Genomic DNA, 27,322 nt, shown 5'->3' with positions numbered 1-27,322 from the left:
ATTTTATTTTTCCAACAGGTTTGTTGGGGTTGGGGGGACGGTCCCAGGATGGTTCTCACATTCTTCACAGCGTCTGAGCTGCTGACCTTCTGCTTGGAGGAAGAGGAGGCAGTCCCTATGGTAGAGGAAGAGGAGGAAGTCCCTATGGTAGAGGAAGAGGAGGCAGTCCCTATGGTAGAGGAAGAGGAGGAAGTCCCTGTGGTAGAGGAAGAGGTTGCCTCGGTACACCGGCTCCGGCGCTTCTGGCCGTCTCGATGCCTTTGGCACATTTTCATGAACAAATCGATGTTCTTCTCCGATGCAGAATCCTGAGAGGCGGAGGCGGCCGCGCTCGGTCCTCTGGTCTTCAACGTCCATCCCTCACCTTCAGTCCTCGGTGGTTCCCCAGCGCTGCTCTTCCTCGTCCGTTCTTTCTGTTCAGCAGAATCCAAACTCACGCAGTTTTTAAATTTGCATTTGCGCCTGTGGGCAGATGTTGTATCGGAGCCGCCTTTAGGTGTCTTCTCTGTCCTCTGGGCGACTGCCCCTGCATTGTTTGAGGGTTTTGAGGTTTTCTTTTTCAAAGTCTTACCTGACAGTCTTATGTTTATCTGAAAGTTCACGTTTTGGTTTGAACATTCTTCTGGTTTATAAACCGTTGTTTGGGGTCTCGTGTTTTTAACAGTTGGTCGGCAGCACCTTTAATGTGGCGGAGTGCTTGGAAGGATCTTTAACAGGAGAGGATGAACACTTTTCTTGTTTTGCTGCAGAGCTACATGTCGAAGAACAGAAGAAAATCACATTTAGAGATAATAAACAAGCGTATTAATTCAGTGAATGATATCCAACGTCATGTTAAACATCAAGTAACCTGTATCTCACCTCTTCTTTTCAGCGTGGTTCCTCTTGACACGTTTGCAATTCTCAGAAACTTCTTGTTCCTTGGATGACTGAAAACATGGGGAACAAAACATTAAATGTCTTTCGACCATAACAAAACTATTCTGAGACAATTTTGATAGCTGTTGTAATTTGTTTAACTCATAAATGCCAAATATGTGATGCTTGTTTGGGGTTTGGACGATTCAATATATGTCTATTTCTTCTTTGGGAAACTGACGGTTATTTTAAGTATCTTCACGTGAATCGATAATAATAATAATAGAGGAGTGTATCCTAATACCTTCTTACCTTTGTATCTTCTTCACTTGAGGATGAAGACTCCAAGTGCTTTCTCCTTTTTGGATTGTTTTGACATTTTCCTGTGAATGTACATTTTGAAAAGGCGCAGTTTTTTAAATTTGCATTTGCGCCTGTGGGCAGATGTTGTATCGGAGCCGCCTTTAGGTGTCTTCTCTGTCCTCTGGGCGACTGCCCCTGCATTGTTTGAGGGTTTTGAGTTTAGTTTTCTTCAAAGTCTTACCCCTGACAGTCTTATGTTTATCTGAAAGTTCACGTTTTGGTTTTGAACATTCTTCTGGTTTATAAACCGGTTGTTTGGGGTCTCGTTAAGACTCATTAAGACCCCAAGGAACCATATCAACTTGTGGAAAAATGGGCATAATATGGGTCCTTTAATACAAATATTCAATTTTCTCCAATTCATTTCAGTAGAATGTGATTCATTGACAATTAACTTTTAATATGCTTTAAATGGTGCAATGATTATTATGTTTAATGGAATATATGTAGCCTGATTTTACCGTGAATCTGGTATTTTAGCAGTTTGGACTTTTAGGAAGGCATCAAAATATTAATTAAAACATTTTTTTATTACATATTTGTTTTGTTGGAACACAGTTACCTCAGGACTCTACACACAATAATGGTTCTTAAATGGGTCTTTAAAAGACTTTGTGGTTCTACGAAGAACCCTTTTGAAGGTCCCATGAGCAGGGTTCGTACGGTCATGGAAAACCTGGAAAAATCATAGAATTTTAAAATGGTGATTTCCAGACCTGGAAAAGTCATGATACAAATTAAATCCCCAAAGTTTCGCAAAAGTCATGGAAATGTGTTTTATTCACATGTTCTAAATAACATGATTTAAATAATTAATATGTTTTTAAAAGATTAAGCCTTAAAATATAAGTCGCCATACGCTCTCATACTGGCGGCGCAAGTTAGTTTTTTTCGCGCTACTATTGAACGCACCTCAACTGGAAGGTTCGGTGGCCATAGCAACGGTAGAAAAGCTAGAAGTTAGATGAGCTAGAGCTAGAAGCTAGAGGAGTTAGAAGCTAGAGGAGCTAGAAGCTAGAGGAGCTAGAAGCTAGAGCTAGAAGCTAGAGGAGCTAGAAGCTAGAGGAGTTAGAAGCTAGCGGAGCTAGAAGCTAGCGGAGCTAGAAGCTAGAGGACCTAGAAGCTAGCGGAGCTAGAAGCTAGAGCTAGAAGCTAGAGGAGCTAGAAGCTAGAGGAGTTAGAAGCTAGCGGAGCTAGAAGCTAGAGGAGTTAGAAGCTAGCGGAGCTAGAAGCTAGAGGAGCTAGAAGCTAGAGGAGCTAGAAGCTAGAGGAGCTAGAAGCTAGAGGAGCTAGAAGCTAGCGGAGCTAGAAGCTAGAGGAGTTAGAAGCTAGCGGAGCTAGAAGCTAGAGGAGTTAGAAGCAGGGGCTAGAAGCTAGAAGAAGCTAGAGGAGTTAGAAGCTAGGTTAGAAGCTAGCGGAGCCAGAAGCTAGCGGGCCCAAGCTAGAAGCTAGAGGAGCTAGAAGCTAGAAGAGCGAGAAGAACCCTGGTTTGAAAGGTTCTGTGTGGAACCCGAAATGGTTCCTCTGTGGCATCACTCTGAAGAACCATGTTGGGTTCCAGACGCACCTTCAAGTTTCCGTGTGTAGAGACTCGTTTTTTAACATTTCATGAACTTGTCGTGACATTAGGGGCGTTGGGGGCGGCTGTAGCTCAGTGGGGTAAGAGGGCCGTCCTGCAACCCCAAGGTTGTCGGTTCGAACCCCGCTCTCCCCATTAGTTGCAAGTCGAAGTGTCCTTGAGCAAGGCACTGAACCCCCAGTTGCTTCCCGGGCGCATCACTGCAGCCCACTGCTCCTTAATAACTAAGGATGGGTTAAATGCAGAAAACTAATTTCCCCTTGAGGATTAATAAAGTATATATCTTATCTTATCTATCTATCTAAACAGAGCCGTACATTATTGAGTAAATAATTTGAGTTCGTAATATTTTGTCTGTCTCCTCTCCTCTTCTTATTCTCTTTTCCAGGTGAAGACTTCTCTAACGAGCTTCCCTGGTCTTCCTCATCTTCCTCGTCTCTTCCCTCTTCTCCTTCTCTCCTCACCTCCCCCTTTCCTCCTCTCTTCCTCACCCTGAATCCCCCCTGAACCCCGTCATCGCACCTGGCCGCCTGTGTCTGGAGGTCGCCGCGCCTCATTACCATGACGACCAGCTGCAGGTCAAAGTCTTCTGGAAGTGGCCTCACCTGGGTGGGTTGGCAAGAACACTCACACACACACTGACACACACTCACACACGTGCAGACGCTGGAGACGCAGAGGTTGTAAAGACGTTCATCTTCAGAGAGAAAGAACTCTTGCTGAAACAACCGAGTTAATGTAAAGAGAGATGAAGAGAATAGAGAGAATAGGAGAGAGATGAAGAGAATAGAGAGAATAGGAGAGAGACTTTACGTCATATTCATGTTCTTCTTCCTCTCAGGCCGACAGAGACTTCCTGGTCCGTACCTCTTACGCTGGCGACCTCACTCCTGCAGCATGAACGTCACCGACACAGAGAAAACAACCACGCTGCAGGTACCACTGACTGTGTGTGTGTCTGTGTGAAGTTGTGTATATGTGTCTGTGATTAACCTGATTAAAATTTTTAATCGTTTCACAGCCCTAATATATATATATATACACACATATATACATTACATATATTTAATTCACATATATACATTACATATATTTAATTTATATAATTTATATATACATATATTTATTCATATATATATATAAAATAAAAGAATGAGGTTGAGTTAATGAGTATATTTTAAGGGAGCCTTGTAATATGTCATGGTTTGATTCTCTCTCTCTCTCTCTCTCTCTCTCAGAGCACCCATCACACCATCACAGGCCTGTTGTTTTCCTGTAAGTACCGGGTCTCCGTGATGATGGAGGCTGACCAGGGGTCAGAGGTCGTTGCCTGGGTCACGACCCCGACTTGCTCCTCCGTGAGGGTCCGAGGAGGCAGAGCGCTGAGCTGCGGTGCTGAGGGTAAGACTCAAAGACTCAAAGACCTAAAGCCCTCCACCGTGGGAGCTGAACCTTCTCTTCTCCAAGGGTTCTGATGAAGTGACTGTTTGGTTTGTGGCAGAGCGCCCCCTGGCAGGCAGAAGGGTGGTACTGCGCCCTGAACGACTGTCGGCTGACTTTCGACTCCTCAACGGCACCGTGCTCATGAACCTCCGCTGGAGGATATCCCATCATGCACCGGGCCTGGCGGCCGTAGACGGGTTCCGGTTCACTTGGACCCTGCAGCCATCGGGGGCCACGGAAGGGCCCGAAGACACACTCACCTCCCTGACACAGACCATCGCCCCGGTGAGACAGAGAGAGAGTGTGTGTGTGTGGGTGTCTGTGCGTGTGTGTTGTGTCGGTGTGTGTCTGTGTGTGTGTGTGTGTGTTGGTGTGTGTGTATGAGTGTGAGTGTGTGTGTGAGTGTGTGTGCACCGCTGCTGTGATTTTTGAAATGTCCCCAGTGTGGGACAAATAAAGGAATATCATATCATACACATCATAATGCATGTACGCAGATTAAAACACATACCGAGTATGTTAATAATGCACTATAGACAGTGTCAACACATTTTTCTGCCATCTGCTTCCTAGTGAATAGTGTGCTTCAACTGCATCTTCCTATAAGTTAAATTCGTCCTTAAATCATACATATATATTTCACTGCTATTCTTAAAAGTGACATAGTAGACGGCCTGCGTGTTACCACCCCAGTGTATATGAACTAGTCACAAACATTTTAGAAGGAAGTAACAAAAAGAAGGAGGTTTTTCTGGCCGTTATTCAACCGCCAGCTTCCAAGTGATCCTGGAGGCCTCAGTCGGCCCCCGCTCGCCACACGTCTGCTGGCTCTCTTGGCTCGCTGGCTTCTCCAGCATTTCTGTCAATAGTGAACTTATTATTAACACGTGAACATCTGGTACAATAACACATGACTCGTTTTATCCTTATTTTTGTCCTAAGAACCCCAAGATGACAAGTGAGAAAAAAGATGATGGTGATCCAGTTTCTAAGTCTGATCTAAATAGTGTTCTCAGCTGCATTAATGACTTCTTTAATTATACGTGTGTGGGTGTGTATATATATATATATTCTAACAAGAAGATGTCTCCGGAGAGAGCGAGAGATTTGAGAAAGGAACTTTTGTAAACATCTATCCAAAAGAAACTGCAAACAAAAACTACGCTGAATAGTCTAAATATCTTGAACCTCCTGACCTTGCCCCGTATGATCATGACATCGAGGTCACAGAGCCGAGCGTCCAGTTACACTCTGCAATCTTCCAAGTGAAGACAGCGTGCCATGCTAGCAGCGAGGCAGTGTTTATGTTGCATTCTCATGGAATCATCATCTTAAAAGACGAGAGCGCGGCGCTAAAGTTTAGTGAGGTCGGCAGAGAATACGAGCAGAAGAAATAGACGGCGCTGCCTTTTTACTTTTTAAAGTTGCATTAAAAAAAATTAATTGCCATCCTCCGTGATAAAAAGTACAACCGGATGTTACGCAGGTTGCTCTCAGGAGAACATTTTTAACAGATTGGAATATGCTACACGCGGACTAGTATAGTTGCGTAAAATAATACACACAATAGTTATATTTAATTATTTATTATTTTCCATCACCACAGCATCATTTCTTAATGAAAGCTCTTGCTTCCCCCATGGTGTCCAGAAGGCGTCCGTCTACTACATGGTTGGCAACCTCATGAATGAACATTAGGGAGGGAGAAGTGGTTAGAAGACAACAGTTGTTCTTGGTTACCTGGAGAAGAGCGTTGTCCCTCTGCAGCCTCTCCTCCAGGCTGCCTTGTGGAAGATCCAACAGCTTGCAACTCCTCCTCTTCATCACAGATAGTTATTACTGCCACCAGCACGCCAAAGAATAGCAACAAAAGAACGATGCCGTGTTGCTGCTGGCTGTTCATCCACTGCAAGTCCACTAAAGGTGTTTTTATGAGTTATCGTTTTCCAGATCAATGTAATGCAAATGCAAGTCAGGGGGCTTTAAAGGCACAACCTGCCTGAACTTCAAGGACTGACACAACAAATAATTAAACTACCGAGTCACATCATATTTGGAAAAATACCAGTACTTTCTCTCGCAAAAAAACAAGTGAAAACCGTTGATGTTGCTTGAAGTACAGTCTCAGGCTCTTTAAACTGATTTAAACTAAATTACTGTTATCAAACCTTAGTTTAAATCCAAAACCGTATTCTGCACCAAATAAGAAAAGTTCTGCTAAAATGCCAAAATACAGTAACAGTATATATTCTATATCCTACTCAAAACAAAGGGTGTCGGGCTATATAATAATGCAGCCATGGATACCGACTCCACCACTTTGCCTGAAACAGTAACTTCTTGTGCTGAAGTTGCTGACGGTCACTGTGGCCAGACTGTTCCCTGAAGAGCAAAGGAAACGTAGCCTAGTCTGCACATGCATGTTTTAACATTATAATAATTCACATTAAACAGGTAGGCGATATTAACAATGTCAAGCATAATAATACACATCAACACAGAATCAATGTAAATCCTCACCTGAAGTTCTGCTGGTCCAGCTGCTGCTCCCTCAACCTGATTTGAGTTTCCTGAATGCATTGAAAACTGATGCAGGTTTGCACTGTGTGGTATAGCTAGTCTGCTACTAGCTAGCTAACAACGACATTTGAGTGTCTCGAAAAGCGCTATAAATTCCCAGTATTATTATTTTGACCATCTGGGTTACTCTTTATTTATTATAAGTATTATTTACCCGTCAACTCTTTTAATTTATTATTAATATCTTTGATTTAGAGATATGTCAATTGCTTGATTCAAACCGGCGGCTTGGTCACGTGACGCGTTTCATAATGATAAATTAACCAAAAATGCCATAGAAATTGCCCGAGATGATGGTCCAGCGGTAGGTAGCGCCCTCACATGCAACGCGGACCCCTCCCTACAAGGTTCGCGCCCCGGCCCGGGCGGGAGCTTTGTGAGACGCGTGAGTCAATTCCATCTGAGGGTGGGTTTCCTCCATAAGGAGCTGTTTCCCCGTGACAAGTGTCCGAAAAACTCTTTTACGAAATTTAAAAACATTTCACATTTTAATTCTCGACCTCCCCCGTAGCGTTTGTGAAATACGCGGAATGTTGCCGATTTTTAACGCCTCTCGGCTCTCTGGGCCCCGACATGACGAGTTAGCTCCGAGGCTAGCCGGCGAAGCAGGCAATGAACGTCCAGACTTCACAAAAGATAGATAACGGGTTCAACTCACGGACATTAAACAATAATTGAAGCGAGCAAACGACAGGCTGGATGAGGCGACGGGGAGAATAGACGAGACCGAGTCCCAGGACTTTGGAACAACAGACAGGAGAATCAAAACAACGCATTACTCATCGAGCAGCCAGCTAACCAGCTCCGGTTAGCTACTTGCTCGCGTAGCTACGTGGAGCTCTCTGTCTGTGAGGGAACGATACGGGTCTCTGATTGGCCGAATAGTCCAACCACGTGAAATAAGAAACGATGTCGTTGGCCAGGGCGCACATTTCTACGCCCGAAGATTCACGTTTGTTTCATCAGACAATGAGAAGCCGTCCGCAAGGACCGTGAAATCTTTGCTCGCTCCCGGACACACACGTTAGGGCGGCGCGTATAAAAGGGGGCGGGGCTTCTCCGTGACGATGAGTGGCGATATATTATTTGTGGTCACATTTAACTCAAGTGGTTGTTGACAGGCTTACGGTCTCCCACACACATTTAGCGCGTCAACACGCTTTATTTCTTATTTAAATTATTTGGTATATAACGTTTTTTGACAGCATATATTATATTTTTTTCTTCTTCTTTTTTCTTTTCTTCATCTCAACATTTTCAGAGGAGCGCCTAGCGCCCTCTATTGACGCACCGCCACATGATGTATGTACAACTATGCTGCAAATTAACCATGAACATTAAATATCAGAGGAAATAAACGGCATTAAATACATATTCATCAATAACCTAGTGAGTTAACAGAGACGATGGGTACATTTAATTAAATGTATGGTTTACATAAGCGTATACTGCCATCTACTGGTAGAAAGGTTCCTCTGCTTCTCCTCATACAGGCTCTGCTTTGTTCATTCAAGAAACAGCACAATGAGGTGGACAACTATAACAGCAACAACTCTATACACACACACACACACACTACTTTGATTAAACTATATTAGAAACTGTGTTGCATTAAACAATGCAACGACTAATTGAAAAGTTGCTGCGTACATTAATAAATATGAATTAAACTGCCTGTAGTCACTACTGTTGGAAACAGCTTAATTATTTATATTACTAATGTTCTTTTTACATTACCCTGCTCTGTTTACTGTAAATAAGAATATCTATAATTTTATAATATTTCATAATTGACGGTCACTCAGACATTTCTTTAGAAGTTTCATACACCATGTGTTTTGTTGTTGTGTATTTTATTCAGTCAATCAAATACAATACAATATTATTCTATATAATATACAAAACAGAAAGACTGAAAAGGTATAGGTAGAAGAAGAAAAATACTTATATATTCCAATCCTAAATTAATATCAAATAAATCAGAAAATGTATGTAAAATAAATAAAAAATGAATAAAATAAAGAATAAAACAATATATATATATTATATATACATACATATATATATATACTTATGCATACAGACATACACACAGACATACTTTCACATACATCTTCCATATCAATACGTTTTTAATCACATTTATAACTCAAGAATTGTTCTATAAATAATTCTCTTGAAAACCAAAACGGAGTTCACCATTCTTACATCCATTTCAACATTAGTCCAAAATTGGACTCCTCCAACAGAAATACATCTTCTTTTTATCCCTTTTTTAGCCTTTTGTACAGTAAACATACAAACATCTCTCAAAGCCACATCAACTCTAGTAAGACCGAGTGGTGGACTTCCACCGTGGTAAACACACTCCTCCAGTACCAGTGAGCATCCAGGGACTGGACATTGAGATTGTAAAATCTTATAAGTACCTGGGTGTTCACCTGAAACACAAACTGGACTGGGCTGACCACGCACATGCACTCTATCAAAAGGGACAGAGCAGACTCTTCCTGTGAGGAGACTGAGGTCCTTTGGAGTGCAGGGAGCACTGCTGGAGACCTTCTTGGACTCTGTGGTGGCATCAGCCATCTCTTATGGAGTGGTCTTCTGGAGCAGCAGCAGCAGCATGGCAGCGGCTGACAGGAAGAGGCTGAACAAGCTGCTAAAGAAGGCCAGCAGCGTGCTGGGGTGTCCTCTGGATACTGTGGAGGTGGTGGGGGACGGGAGGATGATGGCAAAGCTCTCGTCTCTGATGAACCACGCCTCCCACCCCATGCATGACACTCTCAGCTCTGCACAGCTCCTTCAGCCACCGGCTGATTCCTCCCCGGTGTCTGAGGGAGAGGTAGCACAAGTCCTTCCTTCCTGCTGCTGTCAGGCTGCACAACACACTGCAGTAGATCGCTGGCGATCCTGGCAAACACGGCACTTTACTTTACTCAGCAATTTACTTTATTTTCCCCCTGTATATTTAGTATTATTATTAGTATTTAGTTTTCGTATTTAGTTTTCATTGATGCTCTGATGTGCACCGCTGCTGTGATTTTTGAAATTTCCCCAGTGAGACGAATAAAGGAATATCATATATATATACAGGACTGTCTCAGAAAATTAGAATATTGTGATAAAGTTCTTTATTTTCTGTAATGCAATTAAAAAAACAAAAATGTCATGCATTCTGGATTCATTACAAATCAACTGAAATATTGCAAGCCTTTTATTCTTTTTAATATTGCTGATTATGGCTTACAGCTTAAGAAAACTCTAAAATCCTATCTCATAAAATTTTAATATTTCCTCAGACCAAGTAAAAAAAAGATTTATAACAGCTGAGTGTTTGTCAAGGCTCAGGAAACCCTTGCAGGTGTTCGAGTTAATTAGACAATTCAAGTGATTTGTTTAATACCCTACTAGTATACTTTTTCATGATATTCTAATATTTAGAGATAGGATATTTGAGTTTTCTTAAGCTGTAAGCCATAATCAGCAATAAATCAGAATAAAAGGCTTGCAATATTTCAGTTGATTTGTAATGAATCCAGAATGCATGACATTTTTGTTTTGTTAATTGCATTACAGAAAATAAAGAACTTCATCACAATATTCTAATTTTCTGAGACAGTCCTGTATATATGTGTATATGTATCTGCAATTAATTATACAATTTATAGATATATATTTGTATTTTATTTATTTATTTATTATATATGCATACAATCATTATATCTATATATATTATATATATAAATCTAAAATATATATATGAAGAAGAAGAAAGATAAAATAAATGAATACAAAATAAATAAATTAATGAATAAAAAAATATTCAAGTTATATACATATACATATATACATATTATATATATACATTTGGAGACAAAGAACTTAAACATTTCACTTCTGGCATCTTTTTTTATTTATATTTTTAAAGCCGAAGACTCGAAAATTCCGCCACTTATCGCCACTCGAAATGCGTGCAGACAGCTTGACACAGAGCGGAGCAGCGCGTGCGCTCTGATCGCGCGCGATTAATGAAGTCTCGATACTAAAAATATGCTAAATCACATCGTTTTTAACGTACGGGTACTTTGTTAGTATCGATACACCGTGCAGCGTGACAGCAGCAGATGTAGCGGGCTGACATTCAAGCTAACCTAAACCACCAACCGCTGAAGACATCTGAACGCTGATTGGCCGATACTCGACACGTCCCATCAAAGATGTTTTATTGCGAAGAGCACCACATCACATTTTCTCCGTGTCCCACTCCAATCTCAGAAACGCCGGCCAATTGACCGCCCACCCCAAAACAAAAACTCTTCGGATCTACACGATTCACGTAAGTCACCTATTTTGGTTTCAAAACGGCGAATTTCGCCGAAAGGTGAGGGATTTTCATGCCTGATATATACAGCATATACTGGGCTGAGGTGTCATACTGCAACAATGATGATCATAATAAATAAATGACATATGCAAAGATGTAAAGACAAATCATGTTGCTTTCACAAGTACAACTGAGCTTTTACTGCCAAACTATATCCCCCTTTACAGCAACGACTGACTGTTTAGCACAACTTTCTTCATGTTTCAGATGTTCGACTAGGGAGGCAACAGCAGGAGGCAACACTTTCCTTTCCTTCTGAGCCATATGCCAACAATAAAAGCAGCTCATCCTAAAAGGGGATAAACGGCCTGTAAAAAGATTCACGCACTTCAACACAGCTTGCAGTCAGTTGAGTTTAATTATGTAAGTAGTAGTACCCAAAATAGTGCTTGCTGAAAGAATTGCCCACAGTACAACGTCTCATGTCCTTCGTGTTACTATTATTACTACCATCAGTGTTCCACATTCAGAACGTGTCAGAAGATCAACATTACATAGTATCCACACACGAGACATTCGAGGCGAGGCACACACACACACACACACACAGGCGAGGCCACGTTACACACAGCAGCAGGACACAGGCAACAGGCCGGTGGAGTTGAGGCAGGCAGCACTGTGCCAAATGCAACAGTGGAGGCAGATCAATGTTTGACAAAGACATGAACAGAACCGGTCGAGGGTTTTTTTGGTGCACGCGGTGTTGAGGACATAAAAATCGATTGGAAAAATGCACCGTGCGGCCTGTCGAGTTTGCATCGCCACAACAGTAGCCACAGTTTGCATTTGACTGAAGAGATACACTTGCCATTCTACGTGAGCTAAGCAGAGCGCGCAGCGAACCCATCGCTGCTTGTTTTAAATCGGAATAAATAAGACACGTTGTAGCATCTGCACAGTGTAAAAACATTTTGGTTTAAATAAGAAGTCAAAGGCCGGCAGCTTTTTGACAGCCCGAGTCACACGTTTAAATAGCGTCACGTTAACGTCGTGAGAACGTTTCTCGTCGTTTCCCTACCGACTTAACGGTTCGACAATAAAAGCGGTATCTAGTGCTCACACTTAGAAGATGATGACAAACAAAAAACTGAGCACGGTGGCACATTAACAGAAAGGATGGCAGTGCTTAGAGACTTTAGGAGCTTCCAAAGGATAATGAAAAACACTAAACCTTCAAATTATGCAGTCTTCAAATATCTTGAGAGACTAAAGATTGGCCGGTCTCAGCGGTATCTGATGTGAGGAATTTGCTTAAAGTACAATAATTCCCCAAAGTCTCGTCTGACGGGCCCCGCTGAGGCCCGGATCAGGAGTCTTCGTTCTCCTCCGCAGCTTTGTCGCACAGCTCATGAAGGACGGGGATCAGGGTTTCTTTGAGTGTCGCGTACAGATGCTCGCTCTTCTCTGAGGCGGGGTCGATCTGGAGAGAGAAAAGGAAGAAAAGAGAAGAAGTTCCTTCATGCGAAACAAGCGTCTCCATTTGATCACGACGTACCGCAATGTTAATGCTCACCTTCGTAAACACTTTTATTGTTTGGTTGAGAAAACTGGCCTCCACTTCCTCAGGCATCGGCAGGAGATGTGCAGCACAGTCGAGGATGCAGAGCAGAGTGAGTCTGTGGCCCTAGCAGCGGGAAGGACGCGTAGGTTTGATACCATCAGATTATTTAAAAAAGCAGCGACAGTATCACATAAATCATACGTATGAAAGGCAGTTCCACGTTCTTGGCTTTTTCTGCAACCAGTGAACGGAAGTGATCATATTTGGACGATGGAGCAGTGACGCGAGAGAAACTAGAGATTGAGACCATAAACTTATGTTTACTGAGGGAATAAATCAAGAGGGAAGTAGAGTAATTTTTTTCATCGACTTCTCTACAATCTGATTTATTTTAACAATCGGCGAAGTCGCCCCCTGCTGGCCAGTAGATAGAGTGCTAGAGACTACAAAGCACTGAATCAATGGTTTCACTTTTCAGAACCGGAGGTTCCCGCCTGCTTCAAACTCTTGTTTTGTTAGAGCCTCTGGACGAGTACCGTTAACAAAGACAAGTCAATCTGAAAATGTATTTTCAATGCCCCTAAGAATTAAATAAAAATCCAGTTTTGCAACTGAAATTGAAGAAAGAAACACGTCAGTTTATTAGCATGGTGGAGAAAAGGGAAGAACAGAACCAGTAAATACCTGGCATGTTAGCGGGTTGACTTTTTTTTTGTGTTTCTAAAAGCCCATTCATACTTTCTGCTTTGGACATTATGTTGACGTCAGCGTGCAGCCTGAAATTTGGGCCCGATGGAATCGTACCGCTGGAATGGATTGTGGCCAGAACGACTCGAACCGTCAATTGAAACATTAATGTTGTAGCAAATGACTCGTGTAAGTCCGCAGAGAGAAAGTATGACCGGGCTTTCGGCTCAGTGTCTCTCTTGGCTTTTGAACATGGTTTTGCGCTGGCTTTATGAAAATATCAAGAGATTTTTAACCAGAAGTGCAAGCAGCGGCTGAACGAAAAGGTTGCAGGTGCAGTTCCGCTAAATGGACACTCGGTCTCACCCCGCCTGTGGGATTCCACTGGCTTGATTCTCATCGTGTCGCGTTAGAAACACTTTGTGAAACAAAATGCACCGTGCCTTTCCATACACAGCCTGGTAGTAAACAATGCATAGCTACTGCTGCTAGCTTTTTCAATTGGACAATGTTTTACATCTAGCACACTCTTGTTTGTTGCCATCTGTTAACAGACACAAATACAATCTCTTTTTTAACAAACATTTACAACTTCTTCAATTTGACGGCTGTGCACGCATCGTCATTTTCCGTTCGAACTTTGTCGACACGGAAGTGCATATATCCAGCAAATATTGTTGGTGTGGAGCGCCTTTAATACCTTCATAATACACAGGACTTATATTCAGGGTTCTGACACATTTTGACCAATGGATTTTTTTCATGACTTTTCCATAATTTTAAACCAAGTTTCCATGACCAAATTGAAATCTCAGGATAAACATGAACAATTTAGAAAATATTGCGTATTGAGAGCGTATGCCGGCTTATATTTTGAGCGTCTTTCTTTCATAAACATCTAAATTATTCCAAACTCGGCCTGAATGAACATGTGATTATAACAAATGTCCATGACTTTTCCAAAACTTTTATGATTTAAGTTTTTTCCATGACGAACCCTGTATATTGTGCAGACATAACCAGGATTATAATTAGTTTGAAAGTGGAACTGGACACTATGGTAAACATCTGCCTGGGACAAAGCCGAGTGCTTCAGACCGTGATGCTGTGGAGGATATTCAACCCAGCTACCTTTTCCAGCGAGTCCAGGGCGTTGTGTGGGTTGACGTTCTTCTCGCTGAGGGCCTTCACACCGTCGCTGCTGATGACTGGATCCTTGAGCTGCTCCAGCCAGGACCACATCAGACCGGAGAGGACCAGAGGATCTCTCTCCCCGCACAGCCTCTCCCACGCTCCCTCTCTGGAGTTCAGCTCCGTCTGCACATCGCCAACAAAGAGCAGGGTTGAAGATAAAGTGTATCAAAGCAAAAAGGTTTTTAGAAAAATGCAGGTTTAAAATCAGGCGGCAACCTCCAGTTCACATTTAAGCCATGGAGGAAGTGTCTTAAACCTGCATGTTTCTCATGTCCACCAGGGGGCGACTCGACTCCCCTGGTTGTATAGATGTCTGAGAAAATTACTCTTCTTCTCTCTTGATTTATTCCCTCAGTAAACATTGTAAACATGAGTTTATGGTCATCTTCAATACAGCATGAATTTCATTTCGTAAATGATGGTCCTTTTAGAGTCAAATAGACCATAAGGCAGCAGATGCTTTAAAGCAGGGCTACCTTGTGATTGACAGATGTCAATCTTCCACAGTTCAAATATGGTCACTGCAAAGAAAACAAGATGGCCAAACTCAAGTTTAACTTCAAAGCGAGACAAATCAATGTGTTGAAAAAGGCGGTCCATTCAGCCCCCATGTTGTCTTAGCTGTCCATGTCCTCGGCATTATGGAAGGAGGAGTTGGAACTGACTTAAAAATCAAAGCAACCTCCTGGTGAACATGATAGGGAATTTAAAAATCATTCATTAAGTCAGTCAATCTGTCAATAATAAATAAAACATAATGAATGAACACCAAATCAAATGAAATTGTAAATAATCAGTCAATCTTGATAATAAAGAATACTATCGTATAGTGCCTACAAATATTGCCCGGCCCTACTACATAGTATATTTGAGCGTATTTTCTGGGGTACACTACCTGCCACATTGAGACCTTGGAGGTGAAATCCTTGTCCGTCAGGTCCATGGCCAGAGCTTTGGCCACCAGCAGGCGTCTGCCCTCTGGAGACAGCTCAGACTGGAAGCTGATGACCTCTCCGACATGTCCTCTGTCCGCTGATGCGTCCCCATCCGCTTGCTCCTCGCCGGCCACCGCTTTGCTCCTGCCTGATGAGGCTGGCAGCGCTGCGTCACAGTGAGGTCTTCTTCCCTGCTCGCACAGGTTGAAAGGCAAACTCTGATGCCTATGGTGGAGTTGCTTTTTTAATAAAGGGGATCCGGCTCGCTTTGTGTCTCTATCGGGGACCTGAATGCTGCAGAGAATGTCCCGAGGAGAGGGGTCGTCAAATTGGGGGGGGATGCAGGCTGTCAGGTTGCTGTGAGACAAGGAATGTTTGATCAGGTGGCTGATTGGTTTGGTACTCTTCCAATTCCCAAGCTGGTGCTGCCGTTGTCCAACTTGGTGAAGGACGGAATCGCTGTAACTGAGTCCTCTGTTGTTGAACAGGGAGGACTTCAGAGGGCTTTCTGCATCCTGCTTCCTCCACACGGGGTCCAGCTCATTGTCACTGACGGGGGGCTGATCGTGAGGGGGTCCGGACTGCATAGCGGGTTGGTCTAGGGGATTAGATGAACAAGGAGGGACGGGGATGCCCTTCCCCCTCATCTCCTTCCCGAGCTGCTGGAGGGCCTGCTGGGACACGGTCTTCTCCACCTCGGCTGTCAGGTCGGGGATCTCCAACCACTCCTCCTCAATCACCACCTGTCTGTTGGCCGCGATGTCGATGAGGAGCCCGCACACCAGCTGGACGACCTTCGGCACGTTCTTCATCTGTCGGGCCTCGTAGCCGTGCAGCAGGTGGCGCTGGCGGATGAGGTACTGCGACAGGGTGACGGCACTCGCCTTGGGTTCTGCACAGGAGAAGACGCTTCGGAGGGGAACCAGGAACTGGGCAAACTCCCTGACGCACAGCAGCTGGCCTCTGGTCTGGATAGAGTTGGGCCTCTTGGCTCGTACAAACAGGATGGCTTGGTCGGCGCTCATCCGGGACGTGAAGACTACGTAACAAGCCAACAACACACCTGCGTGATGGAAAGAGAGAAATTCAAGACTGATATTTTACCTGCGTAGAAGTTAAAGAGCGGATCCATCTGCATTCTTTTTCAGGGTTTCTGCTGTTAGCAAAAAGGCAGTGACGTTAGTGACCAAAGTGAGCTAATCAATAAGGTTATGAATAATGTGAATGCTTGTATCAGCTGGGTCAACATTAGCTGCACAAAGTTTGGAAATAACAGAAAGTGTTAGTTCGAAAATATTTTGACATGGGGTTGTATGTATTATGCAGATAGAATGAGTGTTGTGGCTTTTAAGAGAGCGAAATAACGGCTTCAGTTCCTCATCCTATCCTAAATTTAGAATACTTTCAAAGCTATCCCTTGTCGAAAGCCCTTTCTAATGCCATCAGGTCACGTGGGCAAATGTTTTTAAAAGGACTAGAACAGGGGTCGGGAACCTATGGCTCTTTCGGTGACGGCATATGGCTCCCAGACAATTTTGAGTTAAAAAAAAAACAATCTCCGCCCGCCCCCTGTAATTTTCTCTATCGTGCCAGATTACAGCAGAAGCATGCAGCACCAGAAGTCGCATTAAAATTATACGTTAAAAATACTATATGGCTCTCAATGAAATATATTTAGAAATATTTCGCTTTTATGGCTCTCCCAGTCAAAATGTTCCTGACCCCTGGACTAGGGCAATTGCATTATGACGCTAAAACCTAAGTACTTTGGATACATAAGGAACGCCACGAGGAAGAATGATATATAAACCTCAACATCAATTAAAAATAGACCCGGCCTTTAAGCCATATGACAATTTGATGGGTGTTACGAACCTGTTCTTCCAAGACCGGCGTGGCAGTGGACAGCCATATTCCCTTCTTGGACGGCAAACGACATGACCTTCACCATGTCTAGGATTGTAGTCAGAGAAGCCACACCGTAGTCCTTCCACCCAAAGTTGTAGTAATAAACTGAGACACACAAAGCCAGAAGAAGTGAAAGCTGGTCAGTATCCACATAATAATAAATACACCTGTTAAAGTAATGAACATATTGTCTTTTATATTACACTGTAATAGTCCTCCTCCAATGCAGCAGTTCATTCCTATAGCACGGTCAGACTCGTGATGACCAGTGTGGCGCGTGATGAAGACCGACAGGGTTATTTTGTGTCAAATGAAAGACAGCGCTCTTTAAAATGCAGCTGACGCTCTGAGGAGGTAACTCGGGTAAAGATCGCAGGAGAGCTTCTCAGGAAGACGAGGTCTGAGCAAATAAAGCCCGAATTAATATGTAAATCAGTTGCTGGTCACGTCCAATCAGACAGCAATCGACAACGTAAACACAGAGGTCAGTTCCCCTGAGAGGAATCCACGACAGACAAAAATGTGATTGAGAGGCACTTTAGCCAGATGTTGAAAACACGAGATGTGCCATAAATGTGCAATATCTCTATTGACCATCAGGAGGCGACTCATCGGGTTGTACAGACGCCTATGAGAGAAATACAACGGCCAAAAAACAAGCTGACATGGCAATCGCTAAAATGCTGAACTCTCGGCTTCAAAAGCCGTGTAAGGCTGAGAAGATGCTACCCTGAATCACACGTGCGTACGTGTTCATTTATAGGACGTTGTTTGCTTGCTAGCTCTTTTTGTTAACTGTTAAGTGTTGTAATCAATCAAACTCAAAGTTTCTGACAGTTACCAGAACACGTTTCTGCACTGGTTCATGTGTCCTGTGTTTCTGGAGTGTGCAGAACGTGTTGGTGCGGGTGGGTTTGGACACTCACTTCCTGCCTCCATGAAGGTTTCGGGTCGATACGTGAAACCGCTCTCCTGCTCCAGCGGATTGCCACAGCTGGCGTGTTCTCCGGGCCGCTGGAGGTTAATGACCGTCTTCAAGCCACACCTGAGCACCCCAGCAGGTCAACACAACACATGCATGACAGAGCAATGACAGCAACCAGCCTCTGTTTCACTGATAATCTAAATGTTCGTCAAGAATCCAATCAATCAAACGCAAAGCTCAGAATCAAATGAGGTGAGAATGTAAGAGACTACTGTACCTTTGAAACTGTTCAATTACATTATATTTCTCTATGATTTCAGTGGAAGGCCTTGCCATAGCTAGCAAGTTGTCAGTAATCCTGGAAGTGGAGAATATGACAAATTAAGGGGAGAATGTTAATCAGAACGAAAAAAGGGTGAATAAGGACTAATTATTATGTTAAAAACTAAATTTAAAAAGCTCATTATATCAAAGTACCACATTTTATTAATAGATATCAGCAAGAAACAACCCCAGATTGGATGAAGCCAGGTTCTAAAATAATGTGAGTCAAAGGTTTTTACAGAGGGGATTTTAGATATCTTTTTGTATCAGCTATATAAAAAACAAAAACAATTTTGCCATGTTTTCATGAATAAAATGTTGTATAAATCGGGCTATGAATGATATATGAACAAACCCCTCAGTAGAAACCTTCAGAATATAGAGAGGAATGAAAATGGAGATATATATATATATTTTTTTAAAGAAACAAGCCTTTTGTTTGGTAAAATCACATCATTTTTGGAGACACTGCAGTTTAATAGGGTATGATATTCCCAAATACACAAATGAGTAAAACAAACATCTGAATGTGCATTTCTGGATGTTTTCTTTCTAGCCTGAAATAATGTTACGGAAACTCTCTAAATTGACCAGTGCATGTTCCCCTGCAAACATGTTGATGCACTGAAACAAAAGCTCCATAGTGCAAAACAAAAACCAGAACAAACATATTGGCTTTTCATGTAACTATTGATGTGAACTCCGGTGACCCACAGCGACCGGGCACAGCACCGAGCGACTGTGTGAAGACCGGCCGACGTACCAGGACGAGTAGAGTCCTTTGACGGCTTGCTCTTCGTCGCTCCAGCGAGAGGGGTTCTCGTATTTGCAGGCTTTCCCTCCGCAGGCCATGGAGCACTGCATGTGACCGGGGATGACGTGCCTCAGGGTCTCCCCCATCTTAGTGTACTTTGCAGTAGGGACCCTGGCATTGGCTGGTCGATGGGGGGGGGGGACGACAACAAAGAAAAGAAACATAAGAACGACTTGACAATACTCATCAGTGTTTAGTGTATGCTCTCCTTGCAGCTGAAGTCTTCGCCAAAGCCCTGAAAGCAAAACAATTTCTTGAGTGTGGCGTTACATCGGCTGGTCCCGGGTTCAGCGAGAGGCAGAGGCTGCTTCACGCTGACTGCCACCAGGACTCTGTGGAAGGAGGAGGAGAGCGTCTCCAGGGCAGAGCTGCGTCGGCGCTGCAGGACCTTCAGCAGGACGTCCGAGGCCGAGTGCCGGCGGTCGTGCCACCGCGAGCTGCCCGCCATCTCCCCAGCTACGTCGTGGCGTCTGCGGTGCGGCTGCGTGTCACCGCTGCACTAACGGAAAGCGACCAGATCAACAGCTCTGGGCCAACGGATAATCATCATCACATGGCAAATCACCCGTCGGCATAGAGAGGAGGCGGCCAATTGGTTTCATCAGCAGCATTTGATGTATCACCATGACGACGGTCTCCAAAGTCGCCGGGCAACGGGCCGAACGTTGCAACTCACACAGATCTGAGGGGCGGCTTGTTGATGAAAAGAGAAACTGGACCCACAGCGTGCGAGATTGAAACAGTGAAGTCACGAAAGACAAATAGGTCACACGACACAACACTTCTACAAATAAAACGATATTTTTTGTGTCGAAAATGTCTCGTTCTAAGTTCCCAAAATGAAATTGATTATTTTTAAATTGATTGACAGCGCAAATTTGTTCGCGCTCTAGTTTAGGGATTTGGGAGAGAGTCGCTCATGTTTACTCATATTTGTTTTGGACTGCCTTGGATCATAGGAATAACATGTATACATTTTGAAAATAGGTATAGTTCCCCTTTCAATGTGTTTAACTTGAATATCAATAACAAAAGAGCTGTAACAATGAGATAATTTGTATCCACTTGTTTAGGACAATAATTTGTAATTGTTCCACTGGCACTGTGCTTGAAGCCTGCTCAACCAATCAGCAGCCGGTCCACCATCAAACTGAAGCCAGAAGGTGATGCTGCTGCTCTCGGTGTGTGGGAGCAGCAGGCGGGCCAACAAACAGCACAGATCAGAGACGGCTGCGGCAGCACCGAGCAGCAGAACTGGCCCATTATCTTACAATCAGGACCTGTGGAAGACTTTTATTTCTAGTATTATTATAAGCTAACAGTAGGATAACTCCTCACTTTATATTTCAGAAGGGGAAATATCAGTTGGTAATACCGGACTAATTGATATTTACAGAACACCACACAGGTGTGTTATGGAAGATAAACTGCTTAATCCCAGTATTGAATACATTGTATTCATTACTGATACTCATCACTTACATATCTTACTAGAAAAAAGTTATTAGGTTGTCGATTGATTTTCAATTATAATAATAAAATGTTGTGGGTGAGAGGGAAGGTCGCCTCATTGAACCTCATTTCCTCTGATTTCAACACCCAATCTGACCCGTGGCACCGATGAAAAGCATTTACAATAACTATATAGAAATAGCCAATCATCTCACTGATGGTCTTGAAAAAAAAAAAAGATCAAAAAAATTCAAAAACAGAACTATGGTGCCGGGAAGTGATCTGTCACATCCATGATGACAGATGTCTTATTCATGACAAACTAATATCCAGCATCAATACTAAAATACTCCTGGTGATTTTCTTTGATTGAATGTTGATGAAGAGGACGGGTGTTTCTTTACCTGTAAAATTATCATACGCAAAAGATCCTTATAAGACAATAGGTTTGTTGTCCCCTTTCATCTGAAGTCTACTTTATCCATCTTACACTCCGTGTACAACTCCATCAAAATGTTCACATAACAAACAAATCATTTGTTGTTTTATTTACAAAAAAGAATTACCACTCTGTCTTTATTTCTATATCTTCTTCATCACTTTAACATGTTCAAAAAGGTGTATTATCGTCCATGAAACCAATGACAAATAGACAGTCCTGTGCCATACCACTGCACTGCATAGATACAAATAAAGATGTTGTGTTGTGTTTGTGTTGCTGAGCTCTCCTACCTGTCTCCATCTCCGCGCTGATCTCTTCAGCGTGAGCTTCACTCGTGGAGTAAGGCAGGTCGCTCAGTATGCTGACACCGGCTGCCATGGCACGGGCTGAAATGGGTGGATAAACATTGCGTGTCAAAGGCGGATGGAGAGAAGAAGAAGAAGAAGAAGAAGAAGAAAAAAACTGAAAAGAAAAACAGCCTCGCGAGCAGAACCTTCAGGGATTTGTGCTGATAACACAAAAACGGTAACAAGGTGCAAGCACAAATGAGATGCGAGGAGCGGCGTTGCCCGGCAAAGGCGACCCGGGGGAGAGGAGGGGAGAGGGGGGGGGGGGATATGCAAAGTGAGCCACCGTGTCAGCTGCTCACGTGTCAGTCTGACATTTGCACCTCTGGGAGGCGGGTGGAGGGCTCGGTGGTCCGAGGAGGTGCCGAGTTACACGCCGGCACTTTGAACTGCATGTGAGAGATTCGGGTGTAATCCCTCCCGTCTCACTGGGCTGGTGCCAAGATCATCAATTATTCAGGAGAAAACACATCGCAGCTTCGGGGGCCGCACTTTTTGACCTGCACATCTGATTTGTGTAGCCTGATATGAGCGTTGTGTCACAAAAGGGTCTCTCGGCGTGTCGATATACCTCTGGGGGGGCCGGGGGGTTTCTCACGTTACACCCAACGCTCCGAAGGGCCTCGGCGCTTGTGCTTAGCCGGTGTTGCAGAAGTGAAACTCGGCACCCTCACGGCTCCTCGCTGTGGTCCATTAACAATTGACAACTTCTCGACGGGCAAATGATTCCCTGATCTTATGCTTTTCCTTTCCTCTTTGATGAAGTTAATTAGGCCGACTTAATCACAGAGTCGGTGGCCGATTTTCTAAATAGTTGTCAATGCTTGCGTTGCTGAGCACCTCGGCTTTTTTTTATTGTTCTACGCACCTCGCCTTGTTTTTAAAATAGCTTTTATAGCTATATGACTTTACCTACAGTAGTTAGCACGATGTGAACAGAAAACCAGCAGGAGGCAAACTATTCAATTCAATTCAGTTTATTTCTATATAGCCCAATATCACACACTTGTGCAGTACTTTAGATTTCGGGGAGGTTGTGTACATGTATTTAAACTGTACTATAGAGGGGCAAAGTACCGCCTCTTCTAGTGGACCACCATGGGATCTTATTTTGGAAATTCCATTCATAAACTGATGGGCGGAGCCATGAGGACTTCAGCTAACATTCATATACTGTAGGCAGTTACAGGGCTCTCAAGTCTCACGCATTGAGCGTGAGACTCACGCATTTCGGTCTTAACTCACGCACTCCCGCCACACATCGTATTTCTCACGCTGAAAAAAACTCTCGGCTATTTAATGTTTTAATGCAGGGGTGCTCAATCAATACGTCGATCGAGATCGGTTGGTCGATCGCGGTCGCCGCAGAGCTCTGACGCCGGTCTGTGCGCATCGGGACGGGGCAAAGAAAAAGTCACTAGCAGTTTGGGGTTAAGTGTCTTCCCCAAGGACACCTCGACATGGGCTATCAGACCAAACTGCCAATCCTCTGATTGAAGGACGACCCTGCTCTACCACTGAGCCACAGTCGCCCCAATAATACACTGTGTATAAGAAGTGGACATCGGCGTGATGTCACACATTGGTTTGTTGACTGACCTTTTGACAAATTGTTTGTACAAAACCTTTTTTCCGGATTCAAAAACAAGTCACATTTGTGCAACTGCAATACTTCTGTAGTCTCTGAGTATTGATGATGTAAAGTTAGTTATCTCTGATACCCACAATTGATTTTGGGACTTCTTTTACACTGTAATCCACATGTCTTGCTCCAAGCCAGACACCCCTTGGCATAGTTTAAGAACCTCTTGATAACAAGCCGGTGAAAGAGAAGGTGCTCTTTATGATAAGTGGGACATGCATCAAATATTAACAATGATATGACACCGAGCTGATGCAGGGGCCACAAATAAATTTCTTCACAAATTCGTTCGGCCGCTGATCGAGAGCAAATTCACCGAAACCCTTCATACGTTTGCGATGGATCCATAAACTCCCGTCCGGTGGGAAGCCGGTGTGTCTTGGTGGCTTTGAGAGAGATGGTGAGAAAGCTGAGACAGGTCTCTCAGGGACGCTGCTGACGAGTGTGGGATGTGAGTCGTTTCCACTGGGAGTGTTGATAAAGAAACATGGTGCTCCTCTCCTCACGCCATGTTTTATCTAGATCTGTCTGTACCAGGAGAATGCCGGGAATATTCGGAGTGGAAACTTACCATCGGACTTTACAGGGATTTATAGGAATATAAAGGAAATAATAAGAATAGAAATGGAAACAACCGGGTAATTGATGAAAACAAACCTTGTACCACATTATTGAGCAGACGTCTTACAATAGTTTGCCAAATAAATCAACTAATTTGACAAAAACATACAAAATGAGACGTGTCATGTGTGTGAGTTAGCAAGCCAGCAAGTCGACTATTGGGGAAGGATACTTGGGCTGTGTGCAAACTTCGGGTTTAAAACATGTATTAACTAGAATGGGCACTCGGTAGAGCGCATACCTTCGCATATCACAAGATTGGGCATTGAATTATGAACATTTTGGCATTAGTTGCATGCCAATTGGACAAAATGTATCGTGCTATGGTAAAAAAAGAGTTTGACCTTTCCATGACCTTGACCTTTGACCCGATTGATCCCAAAATCTAATCAAATGGTCCCCGGATAATAACCAATCATCCCACCAAATTTCATGCGATTCAAGAACATTTTGACCTGTTCATGACCTTTGACCTTGACCTTTGACCCGATCGATCCCAAAATCTAATCAACTGGTCCCGGATAATAAACAATCATCCCACCAAATTTCATGCGATTCGGTTCAATACTTTTTGAGTTCTGCGAAAGATTTTGACCTGTTCATGACCTTTGACCTTTGACCGGATCGATCCCAAAATCTAATCAACTGGTCCCCGGATAATAAACAATCATCCCACCAAATTTCATGCGATTCGGTTCAATACTTTTTGAGTTCTGCGAAAGATTTTGACCTGTTCATGACCTTTGACCTTTGACCCGATCGATCCCAAAATCTAATCAACTGGTCCCCGGATAATAAACAATCATCCCACCAAATTTCATGCGATTCGGTTCAATTCTTTTTGAGATTTGCGAATAACAACAAACAAATAAATAAATAAATAAATAAATACACGGCGATCAAAACATAACCTTCCGGCATTTTCAATGCGAAGGTAACAACATATATTACAATAAAGGTTGAATGGGAGAGATGGTGAGAAAGCTGAGACAGGTCTCTCAGGGACGCTGTCTCAGCTAGCTAGCCAAAAGTAGCAGTAAATGTTAACAAATTATAAACTGTGTGCTTCGTTTTAGGCAGATTAACTGACACATCATGAAATATATTTACATCAGTAGTATTAAAAAAACATTCCTGACTCATGTAGTCCTTTGGCCCTGTTGAGCTCATCTGTGCATGTGATGTAGGAGTGCTGCTAAATGCAGTGTAAGTTACGATTCGATTAAAAGGGAAGCATTTGAACCAAAATATGCAATATCCCTTTTTTCAGTGCATTTCCTCCCAAATTAAGTTACGTTAAAAAAAGGTAAGTTTTTTAATTAGACTTCTGCAACAATTCTAAACATTAAATAAAAATGTTCAGAAATATTCCGAGCCTCCTCAACCCCTGAAGTAGAATACGCAGCCATCACAATACAGCATGGCTACCAATCACCAGAGGTGTGTTCATGTATGGCCACTCAGCTCAGTAGGCCAATGTCACTTCCCATCACCACATTTAGCATCATCTTTCACACAAAAAGCCACCAGTGAGTAAATAAGACCTGTGAGTGGGCCTCATCACGGAGAATGATAAATGGCAGATTTAACCTTGAGAGAAGAAAATGTCTGGAAATATATATATTGTTATCATTAAATTTTACTTTAAATATCTGTATATTTAGTGTTGAAACAATTTCACTGTATTTTTCTAAATATTTAATAATATAATCTGTATATTTAGTGTTTATATTATTAAATATTTAGAAAAATACAGTGAAATTGTTTCAGCCTCGTATTTTCCTCAGTACCAGAAGGCATCACTGCACAGAAAATACAAATTACAGGCCGGGGACTACTTCTCACCAGCTAGTGAAGAGAACAAAGGAGTAAATCACAGACTCATAAATGTATATATTAAACAGGCACTCAGTTCACTCAACATTAAGCAGTGAATGGAGACTTTGACATATTGCCTGACCTTATTTGCCCCAGAAGGCTCAAGGCAACTCAAATCAAATGGCAGGCAGTAAATATGATGCACTGTGCAGTAAAATCGGGCTCTGACATGACACAGGTGTAATTAATTACATTAATCATGTTGTTATTACATCCGTGCCTTTCTGGTGACAAAGGTATATGACAGGTGGGAAAGGTCACATCACTGGATGCAGGGCTACTTATTCCCGTCTAGCGTTCAGTAAAACGAAGTTGAGGGGAGCAGCACGTCTCCGACATGCCGATATTAGAGCCGTTTTAAAGGGGACACTGCACATGTCACATGTCCCTTCCTCTGACTAGTGTTACATGTCTTAAACCCGAGAACCAGAGGCGAGTATGTGGCGGTAGCAGAGCGGCGTGCCGGCGGACGCTCGTCATCGTTTGGCCACTTTAGGAGGCGAACGAAGCTGCATTGAAAGTCCACTTTCTAAATTAACGTCGATTAAGCTAACATTCGTGCGTTACTCGTGGTTGGAGCGAGTCTTTTGGCGCAGAAAGGCCAGCCTTCAGCTAGTGTTCGCTCATTGAGCTAATGAGCTCGCCGTACTGTCCTGGGCTGTCGTTAACTGACGCTAGCATGGTAGCTAGCTGGCGAGGGCCGTGACTTACGTTCTCGTGTTGGCTGAGCCCGTGGGGTTGTCTTCACTGTATCCGAGTCATCTCTCTAACTCCGCGGTTGTTTCGTCGTTGGCACGGAGCAATGCGAGATTTTTTTCTTTTCCTCTCGAGCCACATCATTTGGTCCGCTAAGTGCAGCTAGCTAACTAGCTAACTTAGCCACCTGACATGTTGTCACGGGACGGTCCCGTTACGTCACGTGACCAGAGACGGAGCTCAGTTCGCCTTGGTGTAATTGTGGTTCTATCGATTATTTTTATGAAAGCAGTACTGGAGTTTTCTTTGATTTGTATTAAAATGTCCTTCCACGGGAAAGTAAAAAGAGAACATGTTGGTGCTGGTGAAAGCTTATTCACTCAGCATAACTCTGGTACACAGCTCTGTAATATCGCTTATGTTTTTCTTTCCGTTCTTTTTTTATTATTTTAATCTAATTTAAAATCAGTGATTTTAAAAACAACACTGCAACCGTTTCACTGACTACATTTCGTTCTGTAGATGGGGTCCTTTTATGAGCAAATTATGTTATTCCCTAATGTGTCAGGATAAGGAATATATATAAGTTGTGTGTTTGTGGGTACGATTACATTCCACGCAGAGGTAAACACCTCTGAGAAAATTATTTCTTCCTAATCTTTTAAACGAGAGGCTGGTCTGACTGGCGGACAATATAAAAATCCCCGAAAAACAGGCGACAACGTGTCTTTTTCGGAAATCCTCTG

At 43.1% G+C, this 27,322-nt stretch overlaps 3 protein-coding genes across 4 annotated transcripts in view; 1 reads left to right on the top strand and 2 right to left on the bottom strand.

Annotated features, from left to right (window-relative positions):
* LOC130207978 (uncharacterized) overlaps positions 1–3,317 on the bottom strand; it is a 13,679-nt gene extending 10,362 nt beyond the window's left edge. Inside the window, exon 1 of the mRNA XM_056436798.1 lies at positions 3,292–3,317. Within this exon, the coding sequence (XP_056292773.1) occupies positions 3,292–3,317 (26 nt within the window). The remainder of the gene's footprint in view (positions 1–3,291) is intronic.
* A 23-nt stretch (positions 3,318–3,340) lies between these two features.
* On the top strand, positions 3,341–4,779 carry LOC130207977 (anosmin-1-like). The gene is made up of 5 exons (XM_056436797.1): positions 3,341–3,409; positions 3,642–3,736; positions 4,039–4,201; positions 4,302–4,528; positions 4,741–4,779. The coding sequence occupies exons 2-5, from the start codon at positions 3,698–3,700 to the stop codon at positions 4,777–4,779; spliced, it is 468 nt and encodes a 155-aa protein (XP_056292772.1). The 5' UTR covers positions 3,341–3,409; positions 3,642–3,697.
* Positions 4,780–10,715: 5,936 nt separating this feature from the next.
* On the bottom strand, positions 10,716–27,037 carry ptpdc1a (protein tyrosine phosphatase domain containing 1a). Of its 2 annotated transcripts, XM_056437888.1 has the most exons (10): positions 26,592–27,037; positions 21,683–21,778; positions 19,448–19,619; positions 18,638–18,718; positions 18,362–18,480; positions 17,403–17,540; positions 15,488–16,590; positions 14,530–14,715; positions 12,724–12,834; positions 10,716–12,630 (listed from the first exon to the last, which is right to left on the bottom strand). In XM_056437888.1, exons 2-10 carry the CDS (start codon positions 21,768–21,770, stop codon positions 12,517–12,519), a joined length of 2,112 nt encoding a protein of 703 aa, XP_056293863.1. In that variant the 5' UTR covers positions 21,771–21,778; positions 26,592–27,037; the 3' UTR covers positions 10,716–12,516. The 2 variants fall into 2 exon arrangements, with proteins under 2 accessions (XP_056293863.1, XP_056293861.1); XM_056437886.1 differs by lacking the exon at positions 26,592–27,037 and having other exon boundaries at positions 19,769–21,772.
* Positions 27,038–27,322: the final 285 nt, after the last annotated feature.

The sequence above is a fragment of the Pseudoliparis swirei genome, chromosome 18 (assembly GCF_029220125.1).
Source record: "Pseudoliparis swirei isolate HS2019 ecotype Mariana Trench chromosome 18, NWPU_hadal_v1, whole genome shotgun sequence".
In the NCBI taxonomy this organism is placed as follows: domain Eukaryota; kingdom Metazoa; phylum Chordata; class Actinopteri; order Perciformes; family Liparidae; genus Pseudoliparis; species Pseudoliparis swirei.
The sequence above is the reverse complement of the archived record's forward strand: the minus strand, read 5'-3'. Positions and strand labels throughout refer to the sequence as shown.

Excerpts from the sequence above, each read along its gene's own strand:
- LOC130207977 (XM_056436797.1), top strand. The coding sequence starts at position 3,698 with ATGAACGTCACCGACACAGAGAAAACAACCACGCTGCAG. Across the intron at positions 4,202-4,301 it reads GCTGAGCTGCGGTGCTGAGG|AGCGCCCCCTGGCAGGCAGA; the intron begins GTAAGACTCAAA and ends GGTTTGTGGCAG. Across the intron at positions 4,529-4,740 it reads TGACACAGACCATCGCCCCG|ATTAAAACACATACCGAGTA; the intron begins GTGAGACAGAGA and ends GCATGTACGCAG.
- ptpdc1a (XM_056437886.1), bottom strand. The coding sequence starts at position 19,946 with ATGGCGGGCAGCTCGCGGTGGCACGACCGCCGGCACTCGGCCTCGGAC. Across the intron at positions 17,541-18,361 it reads AACCTTCATGGAGGCAGGAA|TTTATTACTACAACTTTGGG; the intron begins GTGAGTGTCCAA and ends TGTGTGTCTCAG. Across the intron at positions 12,835-14,529 it reads CCCTGGACTCGCTGGAAAAG|GGCCACAGACTCACTCTGCT; the intron begins GTAGCTGGGTTG and ends TCCCGCTGCTAG.